General features: G+C 46.5%; 1 protein-coding gene across 1 annotated transcript in view; it reads right to left on the reverse strand.

The window, feature by feature from the left end:
* The window catches only part of ATP6V1B1 (ATPase H+ transporting V1 subunit B1), a 77,002-nt gene extending 65,410 nt beyond the window's left edge, over positions 1–11,592 (reverse strand). Inside the window, exon 1 of the mRNA XM_063135272.1 lies at positions 11,481–11,592. Coding sequence (XP_062991342.1) covers positions 11,481–11,592 — 112 coding nt within the window. The remainder of the gene's footprint in view (positions 1–11,480) is intronic.
* Between the last annotated feature and the right edge of the window lie 7,126 nt (positions 11,593–18,718).

Genomic DNA, 18,718 nt, shown 5'->3' on the forward strand with positions numbered 1-18,718 from the left:
GATAAGACCTCAAAACTCTCCAATTAAACATCTTGCCTTGACATCAGACCATCCCGTTCAAGGCACATCCTCTACAACCCAGACCTCAGCATGTGCCACATGTGGAAACCAAGGGCATCACAGAAAAGGCGCCTTCCCAGGACCCTTGCATGCGCTGCGGTGGAAGGCAAAACAATCTCTGCAACATTCCAATAAATAAACTTCTGTTCTAGCATCTGACCAGAGAAACTGGCATATTTATTCTCTCTTAATGCCATTAGGTTTGCTCCTTCCCAGCTCTTTTAGTGCTTTGCCATGCATACAGCAAACACCTTAACTTTGAGTGCAAGAGGGGCACAGTTGAGATAAGACTGAGGGACATTTGGGCAAGAGAATGGGATAATGCCACCCACCCGTATCCGAACAGCATTAAAAAAAAAAAAAAATAGGGCTGGGGAAATGCAGCTCTAGTGTGTAGAGCAGTGGTCCCCAACCTTTTTGGCACCAGGGACCGGTTTCATGGAAGACAATTTTTCCACGGACCGGGGGGCGCGGTTGAGGGGATGGTTTTGGGAAGGCCCCCCACCCCCCCCCACTCCAGTGTCCTGGCTTCGCTTCGGCCCAGCCGAAGCGAAGCCAGAACGCTGGGGCGGGCAGGTGGCTTTGGAACGGCACGCCCGGAAGTCGGTCTCCCAGAGCAGCTTCCGGCCGGGCGCGCCGTTCCGAAGCCACCCCACCTCACCCCAGCGTCCTGGCTTCGCTTCAGCTGGGCAGGTGAGATGGCGCACCGCACCTAGGTACGCTGGGGTGGGGGTGGGTGGGTGAAAACAGCTCACCTGTGCGGCCCAGTTCCTAATAGGCCCGGGGGTTGGGGACCCCTGGTGTAGAGCGTTGGATATTAATCTGGGTTCAAATCCTTGCAAAGCTCCAAAGCATACCAAGTGACTATCTGACCTACCCTACCTCACAGTGTTGTTGTGAGGATAAACTGGGGTAATCCCCCCCCCAAATATACTACCCCGAGCTTCTTCCAGGAAGAAGAGCAGGCTGCCAATGTAACCCATAATAGGAATCCAGTTCCCTGCTATGCTGCCCCCTCCCCTTAGTGTGTATATATTATGATTGTGCGAATGCAGTACGGAGGGTCTCCTGCTCATCCAAACGTTGGTGTCAGGAGATAGCCCAGGACAGGAGGGTCACATGCACTTATTGGATGGCTTTTTATTGTCTTGCTACTGTTGATGTCTGACTTCCCGGCCCACCCCTTGGGTCTGAGGGTGCATTGGATGCTGTCAGGGCTGGCGTCAAGGGTAGGCGTGGTTGGGCACTTGCCAACGGCCCGCTCCCCAGCAGGGGCCCACTGACAAGAGCCCCTGGACTTGTTCCTCTTCTTCACCATGACCACCTACTTGTTCATCTGCCTCTTGTTCTGCGGTGAGCAGGAGGAGCCGAAGACGCCAACTCCCTCCCTGCCTCCCTGCCTGTCAAGCAAGCAAGCGGGGGCAAGGATGGGGGAGGGGTGGAGGAGCCAGAGCAGCTGGGGTCAGTGGCTCTCCCATCATACTAGAACCCAATGGGGTCATTGTCGCATGAAGCTGATGGGTGGGAGATCCAGGACAAGTAAAAGGAAGACCTTCTTCACACAGCATACAGAGAGCTTCAGCTATTGGGCAGTATAGAAATGCAATAAATAAGTAAATAAGTAAATAGTTAAACTCTGGAACTCACTGCCACAAGATGTGGTGATGGCCAACCATTTGGATGGCTTTAAAAGGGGGTGGGATAAATTCCTAGAGGATAAGGCTATCAGTGGCTACTAGCCCTGATGGTTGCGTGCTACCTCAAGCATCCGAGGCAGTAAGCCTGGGTGCACCAGTTGCTGGGGAGCATGGGTGGGAGGGTGCTGTTGCAACATGCCCTGTTTGTGGGTCCCTGGTCGACGGCTGGTTGGCCACTGTGTGAATGGAGTGCTGGACTAGATGGACCCTTGGTCTGATCCAGCCTCAGGGCACTTCTGATGTACTTAAGGTAGACATAAATGAGAGAGGGCCCCCAATGTGGCGCTGGGTGGTGTCTCTCTGTGATGGGGGCACCGGGAGGCTCCCCTATAAAGGTGTGGCAATGTTGTTTGACTTGAGCAGGTGCCATCCCTATTCCTTAGTCAACAACGAGAAGCAGCATTTATAGAAGGCATCGCATACGTGATCCAAGCGCTTCGCAGAACTGTCCGGGCCAGCCTTCCACAACAACCCGGAAAGGTTGGTCAATATTATGAGCCCCAGATTACAGACAGGGCCCAGAGGCTGAGAGAGGGAGGCCGGCTTGCTGACAGCCAACCGGTGTAGCTGTGGGAGGATTTGAACCAGGGCCTTTGGGGTTCCTTGCTCAGTCTCCTAGCCGCTACGGCAGACGGGTAAGACTTTCACCACAGGGATCAGACGTGTGGCGCGTCCCCCTCTGCACATGCAAAACATCCACCCAAATGCTACGGTTCTCAGGCGTAGGAGGGATGCTCTCAGGTGATGACGGGGAAGTTGAGAACTTGGGGAGGCCCCGTAATGAGACCCGATTGATTGATTGATCGATCGATTGAGCCCACTCCTGGTTCCAGGGGCATTTCTGAAGCGCACCCCGGTTCACTCTCCCCCGGCCTCCCTAGTCATCCCACACTTTTCCGATGGTCCCTTGTGTGTCCAGTTCTCCACCGTCCCCTTCTCCCTCTGGCCCTCTCTCTTTCTCTCTCTTGCGCAACCTGCCCATTGTGCGATGTGTCAGTTTGTGCAGCACTGTCAAACACATTGGCCCGTCCAAGCCGAGCGGGGCTTGTGAAAGGCTCAGCGGGGGCCCGCGCACTACGCCACTAATTAGGCCCTGCAGCAGAGGTTCCCATACACACCTGCACAGTCATGTGACTTCAGTGGGGGTGGGGGTGGGGGGCTGGGGGGAGCAAAGAAGGACGGCTCCACCCAAGCGTGAATCAAAATGAGCTCGGCTGCAAGAAAAATATTTTTTTTAAAAAAAAAAATCAAACAAATTGTTGCGCTCGCAACCATTTCCAGGCAGACAAAATGTTCTTGCGTGTCTAATTGGGTAGTGGGGGGTGACAGGGAGATCCCACATCCCAGCACCTGCCTCCCGTTTGGCCCTTCTGGGGGTCCTATTTCGGCGGTGGAACAGATGCTGCCCCTATTTATTCCACGTTTGTTTGTTTTTAAAAAGAAAACGGCCAAGTGCTTAGCAATTGTGATTGTGTTTTTTGCCACCCCACACCGACCCTGCGAAGTAGGCCTGCCTCATTTCATAGAATCATAGAATAGTAGACTTGGAAGGGGCCTACAAGGCCATCGAGTCCAACCCCCTGCTCAATACAGGAATCCACCCTAAAGCATCTCGGACAGTTGTCCAGCTGCCTCTTGAATGCCTCTACTGTGGGAGAGCCCACAACCTCCCTAGGTAACTGATTCCATTGTCGTACTGCTCTAACAGTCAGAAGTTTTTCCTGATGTCCAGCCGGAATCTGGCTTCCTTTAACGTGAGCCCGTTATTCCGTGTCCTGCACTCTGGGAGGATCGAGAAGAGATCCTGGCCCTCCTCTGTGTGACAACCTTTTAAATATTTGAAGAGTGCTATCATGTCTCCCTTCAATCTTCTCTTCTCCAGGCTAAACATGCCCAGTTCTTTCAGTCTCTCTTCATAGGGCTTTGTTTCCAGACCCCTGATCATCCTGGTTGCCCTCCTCTGAACGCGCTCCAGCTTGTCTTCGTCCTTCTTGAATTGTGGAGCCCAGAACTGGATGCAATACTCTAGATGAGGCCTAACCAGGGCTGAATAGAGAGGAACCAGTACAGGTAGACAGCTGAGAGCTTTCCCCAGCACTAAGTAGTGAACTTGGGGACTATGTGAGACTTTTAACCCAACAAGCAGGGAAGCCCAAGGGCTCCTGGGGTCCTTTCCCGCAAACCTCAACGACAGGAATGGGACAGGGGCAAGAGGGGAGGAGGCTGTGGTTCATTTACTGCACAATGGGGGTGGAGCAGGACCCTTTTCCGCCCGAGGGCTGAGTTCCATTGGAGAAGCTTCCATGGACCACATTCCAATGGTGGGAGGCGGCCAAGGCAGAAGTGGGTGTGGCCAAAACACCCAACACACCAGGGATTTTGTAGCTTGAAGCTCACACTGACATGTACGAAGACTTCGGAGAGGAATTTCTATGTCTTGGGATAAGGGAAAAACAGCACAAAAGCTGTGAAGCTACCAAATGATCAGTGGTTGAGGGAAAGGGGATTAGGACCAGGGGAAGGGGGGGAAGGGTGAGCCAGGGGAAAGGGGCCATCTGGGATTTTGAGGAGCCTTGAAGTACGAGATTGGGATTCCCGAGGGCCACATGTGCCCCCCAAGTCTACAGTTCTGCACCCGTTTTATAGGAATCCTCCAGAGCAACACAACTGGGGGTTTGCCTTTCATAGAATCATAGAATAGTAGAGATGGAAGGGGCCTTATAAAGCCATCGAGTCCAACCCCCTGCTCAATGCAGGAATCCACCCTAAAGCTTCCCTGACAGATGGTTGTCCAGCTGCCTCTTGAAGGCCTCTAGTGTGAGAGAGCCCACAACCTCCCTAGGTAACTGGTTCCATGGTCGTACTGCTCTAACAGTCAGGAAGTTTTTCCTGATGTTCAGCTGGAATCTGGTTTCCTGTAACTTGAGCCCTGTATTTATTTATTTATTTATTTATTTATTTATTTATTTATTTATTTATTTATTTCTTCTATACTGCCCAATAGCCGGAGCTCTCTGGGTGGTTCACAAAAATTATTCCGTGTCCTGTACTCTGGGAGGATCGAGAAGAGATCCTGGCCCTCCTCTGTGTGACAACCTTTCAAGTATTTGAAGAGTGCTCTCATGTCTCCCCTCAATCTTCTCTTCTCCAGGCTAAACACGCCCAGTTCCTTCAGTCTCTCCTCACAGGGCTTTGCTTCCAGACCCCTGATCATCCTCGTTGCCCTCTGAACACCCTCTTGTCTTTCCAAGAAGCCCCAGTTTTGAATCTTTTCCATGTGCTCAGAGCCTGAGTTTGCAGAGCCCACTTCTATATTATGAGTTGGGCTTCACAGAGGACGTGGTCCCGTGCTTGCAGACACCGAAACCCGGCTCTTGAATGCACAATCTCTCCTGTTTCATTTCAGGCTCATTTCCTTTGCAATCCCATGGAGCTGCTTCTAAAACTCTTGAAATCCATTAATGTTCAAGAGGCACTTTTCAACCTCTGGGCCTGTCCGGAGATATCACCTAGGCATGCATGGCCCAAACGACCTGGATTGGCGAAGGGTCAGGCCAAAGGGGGTCCATAGTTATGGCTCCCAACATGTTGTTACAAAGTCTGGCTACAAAAGAAACAGCCACGTAGGATTTGTAGAAGGGCGGTTGGCCCCTTCTCTGCTGTTCTTCTACATGGATTCCGGCAGGCCTTTCCATGCAGGCTGGTCTGCTGCTGAAGGTTTTTTTATGGGGCTGGGTACTGTTTGTTTCTTTTACTGTTCCATTTTTAATTTATTTGGGTTTTTTATAGTATGTTTTAATTGAGTTTTTGTTCTACCCTTGATTGTATTATTCCAGCAGGCCTTCCCTTTTTAGAATCTTATTGCTGACCGTCATGTATTGTTTTTATGCTGTGTGGTTTTATTGATTGCTTTATCTTTTGAAATTGTTTTTAACACTTTTATGCTGCCTGTAATATAATAATAAACACTAATGCTAATACTAATTGTTAGCTGCCTGGAGTGCCATGTTTGGTGCAAAGGCAGGATAGAAATGTAAATCATAAATAATAAGCAGATGAGGTTCACAAGTTGTGCCAAAAGAAATCTAAACGTGCCAGAAAGTAAGGCTTGTCTCTCTGTCCTGGGTAGCAAGGAGCAACACATGGTATCAAAGGCAGAATTCAGACTAAGACTTGCAGTGCAATCTTACACATGTGTATTCAGAAGAAAGCCCCACTGAGTTCAATGGAACTTGCTCCCAGGTAATTTGGCGAAATTCAAAATGCTTCCTCTCCACTGGCCATGTCACTCTCCTTTTTCAGTGGTCCTAGACCAATGTCTTGATAAAGTGCAGAGCAGGAGTTTTTCTTTAACCCTAGATGTCTCCTGCTGCTCTGGTATTCTGTGGCCTGGGCCAGTCCATTCCCCAAATGCTCTGTCCTTTGGTGCGTCTTCTTCTTCTTCTTCTTCTTCTTCTTCTTCTTCTTCTTCTTCTTCTTCTTCTTCTTCTTCTTCTTCTTCTTCTTCTTCTTCTTCTTCTTCTTCTTCTTCTTCTTCTTCTTCTTCTTCTTCTTCTTCTTCTTCTCCTTCTTCTTCTTCTTCTTCTTCTTCTTCTTCTTCTTCTTCTTCTTCTTCTTCTTCTTCCTCTACTTCTTCTTCCTGCTGCTGCTGCTGCTGCTAGTTTACTGTAGTGTGAAAGTCTGCCCTTTAAAGGGAGGAGTTTTTTTGCAATTGGAAAGACACATTCTGACACAGTGGTAACCCCCTGACCCCGCCGTGCCTGGGCCCATTAAGAACAGTGTGCGCCTTCACGCCTGGCAGAAGAGGGGTCTTGAAGGTTATGGGGATTGGAAGGGCAGGAACAAGTTAGAGGAAACAGAGAGGGGGGCGTGTGCTTCTTTAGCTCAGTCATGTGCAATCCCTGCAACTGCTGCTTCCATAGGGAAACCATGTTCTCCTTCCGTATGAGCTAACAAACTGTCTCTCTACTTCCACCTTTTCTGGTGCCTCCCCCTGGTCAAACACTATTCCCAATTTTTGCCATGTTAAAAAATGAGGTCTCCTTTTTAAAGTTCTTAGTATTTAGCTCCTTTCTCACAGGATCTGGAAGTCAAGGCCTAATCTACTCCTGCAGCCCTTTCGCAACGGAAGAGGGCTGCTTCCGAACGTTCCCCGCTTCCGCGATCGGTGCTCACGTGGCGCACGTGGCCGGTGTTTAACGCAAGGACAGGAGTGCCATTGCATTGCGGGAGCACGTGTGCCCCGTTACGGGCATGTATATCGGTAGAAGTGGGTGGGGCTAAGGAGTGGAAACGGGGCAGAGGTGTGTTTTTTAAAATGATTGGTGAGGCACAACAACAGCAACACCTGGGGGGGGGGGATAAGAACTCTGTCAAATATGTGCTCCTGCGCAGAGATGTGTTTCTATTAAAACACACACAAGCACACTCGGTGGTAAAACATGCCAACACTCATGCACACGCCCCTCACAGCTGATTGGTTGTTCGCTGAGCCCGGAACTTGCGGTGAAGAGCAACAGTCTCGCAAAGGGTGGGGCCCACACTGCAAACATTCTTCGGAAGGGATGCAAGAGAGCCGGGAAAAACGCAACAAAAGCAGTCAGGGATATTCCGGGAAAACTGAGAGGCAGGGTTTGAGATCCCCGCGGGAGCAGGTGAACGTCTTGGGCCCGTTAGTGATGACTGCGATACGATCCTGCAATAAACAATCTTGCTGGTGTAGACGCCCCCCGGGTCTCAGACAGGGCCGGTGCTACCATAGAGGCCATTCAGGCGACTGCCTAGAGCGCCAAGCTAAGAGGGGCGCCGGGTGCAGCACAGCACTCACGCGTGTTGGCTGTGAGCCAGGCCAGCCCGAGGATTCAGCTGGGCCTGGGTGGGCGAGATGGCGCCCCGCGCCCGCCCAGCCGAAGCGAAGCCAGGGACGCTGGGGTGGGGGTGGGGCGGCTCCACGTTCGGACTTCCGGAACGCGCCCGGAAGAGAGAGAGAGAGAGTATGGGTGAATGGGGTTCAGGGGGTCTTTGAGTGAATGCATGTGCTCATGCGTGTGTTTGTTTGGAGTGAGTGATGCTGAGTGTGTGCGTGCGCACGCACGCGAGTTGGGGGGGATGATTTGGAGGTGATATTCCTATTAAATAATGCATTTTAGACCCATAGACATTCCTTTCCAATTTGTTTGCTATAATTGGCATGAAGTATTTCTTGCACTTTAAAATAAATTTAGCAGTTTCAAGTTTTGCGCTTTTTATTTTTTCCAGGAAACATCTGTTGTTAAAAATCAAAGTTGGCATTTTTTGGGGGGGTGGGGGGTTGAAAGTAGCTCACCTTGCCTAGGGCGCAAAATAGTCTGGCACCGGCCCTGGTCTCAGAATAGCACCTGGATGCATCCCGTTTCTAGTGGACATGAGCGGAAATGCACCCACATGCACAGCAAGGCCCCATGCAGTGCACAATCTGATGTTTCGTTTATATTGCAGCTGCTGAGGCCTACTTTGAAAAGAGAGAAGGCAATTTTGGGTGTTTCAATTATGCTAATGGTGAACAATGTGCAGCCCCTGGCCTACATGACATGTGCCCCCAAGCCTTCTTTTGAGTCCTCTGCCAGCTCCCAAGTCATCACCAAATTGCTGCTGAACTTTGGGAGCATGGCGGTGGGGAAAAGCTGCTTCTTCAATTCAAACAAGGCCCACGGGGAGCTCATGTAACCACACCTTATTTTAATGCAAATTTGTGTTCCCCGCACACCTTGTTTTAAGGTGAAAAAGCAAGGGTTTTGCTGCTGCCAAATTACTACTGAAATTTGGCAGCAATTCGTCATGCGGAGATTTTGTCGGTGAGAGGATTGTGACCCACGACGGGTTCCAGAAGTGAGAAATTGGCTTCTGGATCCTCTGAATTTGCCCAGCCCTGAATCAGATCGTTAGACAAAAGAACAGCACGCTTTTGGCATTAAAATCAATTGTGGGATACGGCAGGGAGACAGAGTGGACAGAGAAAGCCTTCAGCATTTCTCCTAATACATGCAATTTTGCTTAACATACACATTAAAAACAACAATATACACATTGTTGTTTTTAATGGACCCCAGAATTGTTGTTTTTAAATGGATACTGTTGTTTTATACTGTTTTTATGTTTTTTAAATTTTTGTATACTTTTAATGTTTACTATTTTTAATTGTTGTAAACCGCCCAGAGGGCTTCGGCTGTGGGGCGGTATATAAATGTAATGAAATAAATAAAATAAATAAATAAATAAATAAATTTTTGCAAGCATTTTTCCTAATATAATTCATTTTTAACATTAATATCGCTAATATGTGCATTTTTGTGTGCTCATTCCCTTACTGCACACTTAAAAAATTATAAGATAATGGAGGACTCTATTGCAAAATTCGGAGAAGTGGGCAATTTCAAAGGTTGATTGAGTTTTGGTTTGCATATTAGTTTGCATATTAGTTCAAAAGTGCAAAATTGGGACCGGGATACTTGAGGGAGCGCCTCTCCCTATATATACCTGCCCGAGATTTGAGATCTGTTGGTGGAGCCCTCCTCCGCGTCCCACCAACGCGAGACATACGCTATGGTGGGACGTGGGAGAGGGCCTTCTCTGTTGTGCCCCCCCCCCCCCGGCTGTGGAATGCCCTCTCCTTGGAGGTTTCATTTCAGTGCCAAGTTAAGACATGGCTTTTTAACAAAGCTTTTAATGGCTAAATTCACCAAGCCTGTACATAGTTTAAATTGTTTTAATTGGTTTTACTGTTTTAGATTATTAAGGGTTTAATTTGTTTATAGCTGTGTATATTAATTGTTTTATATTGTTTGTATGCTTTTATCTGTACGCCACCCTGAGATCTTATTGATATAGGGTGGGATATAAATGTTTCAAATAAATAAATAAAAATTAGGTACATTCACATAAAAATGTGTACAGAACAAAGCACTCCCCTATTGCTTTAATCTCTGCCTAATGGGCTCCATCACAGGCAGACTCTCCTTAACGCCAGCCCTACTAGTCATTCTGAGTCCCTGCTTCTGTTTTGCTTGTTTAACTTAAAAGTATAAACCTTCTGGAAAGAGATTGCCTCATTTCAGTGCACAGGACTTAGCACACGGGTGGAAATCAATGCATGCAAAACTATCGTAGGAGAAAGATCGCCCTCCTGCTCACACACAGGAAAGAAGCGTACCTGTGGAAAAATACCTGGCCTCCTTGTAATGTGAGACTCCACTGCGTTTGCTGTTGTTTCAGTTAATAATAAACTCCCAAGAGCTAACCAGAGCATGGATGTCAGAGCAGGGAATGGGCAGGTCTGAGCTGTTTATAACCTGCTACATCAAGATGTTCACAGGTGGAGACCGAAATCCAGAGGCTTCTGCAAGACCTTCTTGGTGTTCACCTTGGTCAAGGTTGTTTGGGAGTTTCCTTAATGAAGGGGGACGACTGCGTTGCTGCAAGCGTATGTGTAGAAACCATGGTTTCTTCAAACAGGAGGGATGCATATTTCATGCGTTTGCATGTGCACAAACATAAATACACACAAGTTGGCAGGCAATGGAAACCAAACACCTACAGATTGCCAGGAATGTGGGGATATGTTTGATCCCACAAAGAATTTATTTATTTATTTATTTATTGCATTTTTATACTGCCCAATAGCTGAAGCTCTCTGGGCGGTTCACAAAAATTAAAACCATAATAAAACATCCAACAGGTTAAAAGCACAAATACAAAATGCAGTATAAAAAGCAAAAGAAACTGGTCACATCTACAGCTGGGTCATTGTTTTCTGCGCTATCCAGAAATGCAACTGGATTCATAAGCCTGTATCTCTCAGTGCACAACTGCAAGCCATGACATGCATGCTGTGGCAGTAACAAGTGTTTGCATGGTCATATAACACATATATCTGTGAACATTCATGAATGTGTTGCTCCCACAATATGCACGTGTCTAGGTAGCGAGGCTCTCAGAAGCAGATCTTGAAAGAGGTCCCGTGCCTTTAAGAATTGCATAGACCGGAGAAGTTCACCAGACCAGGTTTCCCACCATCCCAGTATCAGGAGACGTCACACCTGGCAAAATCTCCCCCTCTCTCATAAAGGTACAGAATCCTTCCCAGGGCCTGGAGCAAGTGTTCACCTCATCATGCAGGCAAAAACACAATCCTCCCCAAATCCGTTACAAAGGTTGCCAGACATCCCATGTCTCACACTAGAGACTGGGAGCAGATGGACCAGAAGATGGAGTTTCACAGCACCTGCCCATTTTATTTTTTTTTAAAAAAAGAAAATCCACAAAATATCTGGCGGTGGGTCTGGTTGGAACTCCCAAACAACAGGAGACAAGGGAGGACAGGAAGCAGAGAGCTTTAACAACAAGGACTAGAACCTTGGCATTCGTAAAGTTTATGGCAGGCTGCAGATTTCAAGTTTAGCTCGTGGGTTTTTGAAATCCTCGCACCCTGTCTTAAACTGCAGATGCAGTCCCAGCACTGGAAGAGAAAAGTATTATTGTTGTGAACCAGTTTGATGCTCATCTTGCTGTTGCTGCCTATATGTGTGTGAATTCCACACAGATTTTAAACTGGGCACTTCTCATTAAAACCAAAACTAAAAAATCAAATATCACGCTGAAGGTTTAAAGTTTAGGGAAACTGGTGTTAATTTCTTGGCAAGAAACCAAAGCTACGTCTGGCTGCCCCTCACACCCCAGAATACTCACTCAGCCTCGGGTTGGTGATGTAGTTCCTGGTTACTGCTAGAAGGTGCTCTCGGGCCCCAGCTAGGGTTCCTCCTGGGTGGCCGCTAGCCCTCACTTCCACCTTGGTAGCCATGTCCTCGGAGGGGCCTGTGCAGAATAGGAGCAAGCAAGAGCCCAGCTCTCGGGGTTTTATACCAGCTCTGCCCTGCCTCCTTCTGTGTTGTGCCTGCACACAGAAAGATTTGTTGCCTGTAAACTATCAGGAAACAGAGAGTTCGGGCCAGCAAGTTGGAAAGTTCTCACCTCATCTGGGGTGTGCCAAACCCTTCCAGGCAGGGGTTGACTTCATCTCAGCAAGAGTGTACTTCATTCGTGCAGTGTGCTCACATGAATTACTGCCGCTCTTCTCTGCTTTGCTTCCTTGCTGAGAGGAAAAGGGCTGACCCACATGCCTTTGCACAGATTAAGAAAGGTGCTGCTGACTTTGGGAAGTTGTTTGTTTAACACAGTACCAAAAATGTGCAAGCTTTCAGAATCTGCAGATCTCTTCATCGGGCAAGATGTTACAAAAAGCAGGTTTGGACCCAGGGGAGGGGTCCCTCTCCAGCAGTGGGTGATGGTTTTTTGTTTTTTTAAAATTCCAGCATGGGAGGGAGGAGGGGAAATTCCTTATCTCTTATCTCCAATTGGAGATAAGAGCGAGGACTGGATGAGGACTTCCCTGGGCTAGAGATCTCTCATCTTAGCCATAAGACTTAAGGAGTCTTCTAAATTTGCAGCACTAATTGAGGATCTATTTATTCACTCAGGATTTTCATTGAACCTGCTGCACTGCTGCATTTTGGAAAAAAATCATCACTGTTTCTGGGTGTATGTCCTGTCTCTTGTTTATTGGTTACCCAATTCTCTTCTCCCAGGCATTTTAACAGCATTTTAACAGCATTTAATAACGTTAAGTTTGTTTTAATGGACACCAGAATTGTTGTTTTAAATGAATACTGTTGTTGTTTTTATACTGTTTTTATGTTTTTTAAATTTTTTTGTATACTTTTAATGCCTACTATTTTTAATTGTTGTAAACCGCCCAGAGAGCTTCGGCTGGGGGGCGGTATATAAACGTAATAAAAATAAATAAATAAATAAATACCCCTGGCTTAATAGTACACTTTTATTGTCCTTTATTAGTATTAATATTGTACTTTTGGGATTCCTGTACAATGCAAGTGGGGAAAAGATTTTATTTTCTGTTTTTCAGTGCATACTTTTTATTTCAGACTTTAAAATGCAGATGCACACACAGCTTATTGAAAAGATATGTTTACAATTTAATGGCCAGCTTTTTTTTCTGGACTGTGAAGGGATGATCCACAACATTTGGTGTTGAAGACAGGGAATCCAAACCAGCCCCTCCCCCACCACACACATCCTAATGAAAATGGGGGTGGGGCAGAATCTACTGGGAAGTAGGGATGAATGAGAGTTTCATTTCAGTATCTTTTAAAATAGAATTTACCAATTCAATACAGCCATGCGCAGGGCTTTGGGTGGTTAGCTCTTAAATGCCTTGATTTGAATCCATGTGTATTTAACCCTATTAGTGCTGAATTAGGGTCTCTGCCTCTTTTTTTCTGTCAAGGTCCTCATCCTTAATAGCTCTGTGGCAGGTAGAGTAAGTGCAACACGGTCCTTTCCATGCGGGAATACCTGTACCTACTGAATTTAGCCAGGGTGCAAATGGGTGAGAATTTTGTTTCAGGTTGTTTTTGATAAAAAAAATTACCCAAATTTGCAAAGTTCTTCGTTTTCAGGAGAGAAAGGGCTGGCAATTTTAAAGATGTGCATGCAGGTGTAAGCGAAACTGACAGATTTGCCCACTGCTTCCCGGAAGCTCTCTCCAGCACCCTTCTTGCACATGACTCCCGTTCATGTCTGCATGGCTTTCCAGAGAAGGGGTTGTGTCCGACCTCGGACCCTCACCTGCTCTGCTCTCCCTTAATTAGGGTGACCATCTGAAAAGGAGGACAGGGCTCCTGTATCTTTAACAGTTGCATAGAAAAGGGAATTTCAGCAGGTGTCATTTGTATATATGGAGAACCCGGTGAAATTCCCTCTTCATCACAACAGTTCAAGCTGCAGGAGCAATACTAGAGTGACCAGATTTAAAAGAGGGCAGGGCTCCTGCAGCTTTAAGTGTTGCGATGAATAGGAAATTTCACCAGGTTCCCCAAATGACACCTGCTGAAATTCCCTTTTCAATACAACTGTTAAAGATACAGGAGCCCGGTCCTCCTTTTCATAGGGTCACCCTACCTTAATGGCACCTGAAATGTGAGGGAGCAGCTACTTCAGCCCACCTCAGAGTTGTGGTGCCTCTGGGTCCCTCACTCTCCATGCTGTATTGTTGCACATTGTCACTGATGTATGCACGAGGGAAGTGTTTTGCATGCAAAATATGTTCTGCTTACACTTTCAACAACCCAAGTTTATTATGTTGTCAAAGGAGGGTCAGCACTGCAAGAGCGTTCTTTTTGGAAACACAACATTGCTTGAAGCAATCATTCCACAGGGTTGAGCCTAGCCTCCTCCACACCAAATCCTTAATTTTGTTACATTTCATAGAATCATAGAATCATAGAATAGCAGAGTTGGAAGGGGCCTACAAGGCCATCGAGTCCAACCCCCTGCTCAATGCAGGAATCCACTCTAAAGCATCCCTGACAGATGGTTGTCCAGTTGCCTCTTGAAGGCCTCTAGTGTGGGAGAGCCCACATCCTCACTAGGTAACTGATTCCATTGTCATACTGCTCTAACAGTCAGGAAGTTTTTCCTGATGTCCAGCTGGAATCTGGCTTCCTTTAACTTGAGCCCGTGTCCTGCACTCGGGGAGGATCAAGAAGAGATCCTGGCCCTCCTCTGTGTGACAACCTTTTAAATATTTGAAGAGTGCTATCATGTCTCCCCTCAATCTTCTCTTCTCCAGGCTAAACATGCCCAGTTCTTTCAGCCTCTCTTCATAGGGCTTTGTTTCCAGACCCCTCATCATCCTGGTTGCCCTCCTCTGAACACGCTCCAGCTTGTCTGCGTCCCTCTTGAATTGTGGAGCCCAGAACTGGACGCAGTACTCTAGATGAGGCCTAACCAGGGCCGAATAGGGAGGAACCATACCTCACGTGATTTGGAAGCTATACTACTATTAATGCAGCCCAAAATAGCATTTGCCTTTCTTGCAGCCATATCGCACTGTTGGCTCATATTCAGCTTGTGATCTACAACAATTCCAAGATCCTTCTCGTTTGTAGTATTGCTGAGTCAAGTATCCCCCATCTTGTAACTCTGCATTTCGTTTCTATTTCCTAAATGTAGAACTTGGCATTTATCCCTATTAAATTTCATCCTGTTGTTTTCTTCCCTCATGGCTAGAGATTAAACCAAGGTGCTACTGGGAGGCCCTGCCTCCCAAGATAAACACCATGGCAAGGGGGAGATCAGTTTATGTAGTAAATACTCATGCACACACTGAGGGTTGAGGGTTGAAGTGACTCAAAGTGACCGGAGCCACTCGAGTGAGTTTATTGAGCATACACAGAGTTTAAGTAGCAAAATCCCTGCTCTTTCTTCCCCCCTCCCTCCTGGGTGAGTCAACGCCCATTGTCAGGTTTGAGGGGATTAACTTTTCTCATTACCGGAGTTTGCTAGCTAGTTCTCTTACCCTGTTTGTCCCTGGGATTACCTGGAAGTTGACCAGGATGCTGACGCACTGAGTGCAAGACATTAGCCAATTACTGAGATACGGGGTTTTGTCATTTCCACCTTTCCTTTGTGACATCCCTATAAGTTTAGCCCCATACCTCAGCAGCTGCAGGGAGCTTGTTCCGCCCTTCTCTGCCAGAAGCAACACCTATAAGAACTTTGAAACTAAGAAATTGTGCTTGGTGTTTTGCTTTTTTCCTCCTCCTTCCCAATCTCATTTCCTTTTGTGTTGTGTCTTTTAGATTGTAAGTCTGAGGGCAGGGATTGTTTCAGTATTAATCTTTGTAAGATGCTCTGGGAACTGTTTTTGGCTGAAGAGTGGGATAAAAATTGTGTAAATAGATACTTAGAGCTTCTCTAAGCAAGCGATACATTGCACGCTTATGACTTGCCAGTCACAGAAGTTTGCAGGTCCATTACATGTCATTGTCAAAGTTCAGGACATCTCCTGCGCTATCCCCCAGAAATCTTGCTTTTTTTTTTTTTTTTTTTTTAAAAAGAAAGGTAGAGATAATGTGGTATTATCTGGGAAATAGTGGGATCTTCCAATGTGTCAGCTTGGCATTGCATTATAATTCTGCCACTAGATGGCACTGTCTCATTAAACTCAATGGAGCCTTTCCAGGAAAGAAAGCTCTCAATTCAAAAACATGTAGTCGCAAGTAAAGGATCACATTGTCATGGTGGGAAGACTGCAGAGGATGAAAGCCCTGGTAAGGCTGCAGGGTTTTTCCTGTGTGTAAAGAAGCATATAAATAGCAGAACTCAAGGCAGCGTATGTGGGGCTCTTTGGTGGTCTCCCATCCAGCATTGACCAGACCAAAACTTGTTTAACTTCAGCAAAGTAGTTTATTATAGAATCATAGAATAGTAGAGTTGGAAGGGGACTATAAGGCCATCAAGTCCAACCCCCTTTTCTATACATCCATTAAAGATACAGGAGCTTTGTCCTCCTTTCCATACCATCACCCTGGTTTAACTGATTCACTGGCTAGATTGAGCAAGTAAAATAGCAAACTTTTGTCTTAAAAATGTGCCTGCTACTACATATGTGGATATTATCTAAAAACAAAGTAAGTATGCTTCCTGCTCCAGAAATACTGTTTTCACCAATATGCAAATGAAAAATTAGATACATTAATCATATTAGTCAATTAAAATCTATTTAATCAGGTTGCAGCCCAGCTAATAAGCGTTAGTAAAAATGTACCTATTTATTTCTTATAAATATAAGAGGATAACCAGGATGATCAGGGGTCTGGAAACAAAGCCCGATGAAGAGAGACTGAAAGAACTGGGCATGTTTAGCCTGGAGAAGAGAAGACTGAGGGGAGACATGAGAGCACTCTTCAAATACTTAAAAGGTTGTCACACAGAGGAAGGCCAGGATCTCTTCTCGATCCTCCCAGAGTGCAGGACACGGAATAACGGGCTCAAGTTAAAGGAAGCCAGATTCCAGCTGGACATCAGGAAAAACTTCCTGACTGTTAGAGCAGTATGACAATGGAATCAGTGACCTAGGGAGGTTGTGAGCTCTCCCACGCTAGAGGCATTCAAGAGGCAGCTGGACAACCATCTGTCAGGGATGCTTTAGGGTAGATTCCTGCACTGAGCAGGGGGTTGGACTCGATGGCCTTGTAGGCCCCTTCCAGCTCTGCTAGTCTATGATTCTATGAAAGTTGGAGTTTAAGTACTATTCAAGGGGCTAGTCCTGTAGAAGGAGGGAGTCAGAAAGACATTGTGAGATATAACTGGGGCAAATAGGTGCTCTCTGTCCAGAAATGTGGCTTTGTGTTTTGGTTAAATGTTACTGTTGTAAATATGTATATAGTTTTCTCTGAAAACAGTCAATCAGATTTCTGGCTTTGTATTACCTGGTATTTTGAGCCAACAATATCTGCCGGCCACGTGTCACACCTTCATGCCATGTCCTGGGCATAAATGAATCAGGCTTCAAATAACTGAAGGCAGCCCCCCCCCCCCCATTAAGTATGCAAGGTAAGCTGAAAATGTACATATTTATTCCTATACAAGCATACCTACTATATACAGTCAATGATCCAAAAACAAATACACTTTTGTTGTTCATCAGAGCGCAGTACGAAGGAGACGGAAACACTCTGTCACCTTCTCTCTTTGGAGTTTGTGGCATTCTGCTGGTTCCCCAGCATGAGAAGAAGCCCATGACCTCACAGACGTTGCTTCTCCTCTGCTTTAGAACAGCACCCAACACTCTCCTTCAGCTGTGCATTGCAGGGGAATTATTTATTTATTCTCTCCCCGCCTCTCTGTCTGCTAATAACTTTGCCTCTTTTTTCAATGCTAAAATCCAAACTATTCGCTCTGATCTGGCCAGCTCTGCTCCTCTTCCAGTTCCTGTTCCTCATCTATCGGTTCCTCCTGCAAATTTCTCTGCGTTTCCTTCGGTCTCTGCGGATGAACTGTCTACAATACTGCGCTCTTCGAAGCCTTCCACTTGTTCTTGTGATCCGATTCCTTCTTGCATCTTTATAAATCTTATTCCCGCTATCCTCCCTTCCTTGCTTCATATTATTAATTTTTCTCTGTCCTCTGGTTCATTTCCTTCTGCTTTTAAACATGCTACAGTCTCTCCCATTCTCAAGAAACCTACTCTTGATAGGCTATCTCTGTCTAACTACCGACCTGTCTCTTTGTTGCCTTTTGTTTCAAAGATCCTGGAGCGTGTGGTCTACTCTCGTTGTCTTGACTTTCTGTCTAGTAACTCTGCTCTGGATCCTTTTCGATCTGGATTCCGTCCTCTGCATTCCACCGAAACAGCCCTTACTAAGATCACCAATGATCTTCTTACTGCCAAGTCTAAAGGCCTTTATTCCGTTCTTATTCTCCTTGATCTAACTGCAGCCTTTGACACGGTTGATCATGATCTTCTCTTAGATTCCCTTCATGACCTTCGACTTTGTGGCTCTGTCTATAACTGGTTTGCCTCCTATCTAGCGGGTCGCTCTTTCAGCGTGTTGGCTAATGGCAGCTCATCTTCCTCTTTTCCCCTTTCAGTAGGGGTCCCGCAAGGCTCAGTGCTTGGCCCGTTGTTGTTTTCCTTATACATGTTGCCCTTGGGCAAGCTTATTCAATCTCACGGCCTCCAATATCATCTGTACGCCGATGATACACAACTATATCTCTCATCTCCGGAACTTTCTCCTGATGTTCACGATCGTATCTCGGCATGTCTTTCAGATAGCTTGGCTGCTTCATCGTCGCTTGAAACTTAATATGGCAAAGACTGAATTGCTTGTTTTTCCTCCTAAACCTTCCCCTCATCTCTCATTCTCTCTTACTGTCAATGATGTTACGCTTACTCCGGTCAAGGAAGCTCGTAGCCTTGGCTTTATATTTGACTCCTCGCTCTCCTTTATTCCTCATATTGAGGCAGTAGCTAAATCCTGTCGTTTTTTCCTGTATAATATTGCCAGGATTCAATCATTTCTGTCTGTCTCTTCTGCCAAGACGCTTGTTCATGCACTGGT

Source organism: Elgaria multicarinata, chromosome 10, assembly GCF_023053635.1.
Source record: "Elgaria multicarinata webbii isolate HBS135686 ecotype San Diego chromosome 10, rElgMul1.1.pri, whole genome shotgun sequence".
Lineage (NCBI taxonomy): Eukaryota > Metazoa > Chordata > Lepidosauria > Squamata > Anguidae > Elgaria > Elgaria multicarinata.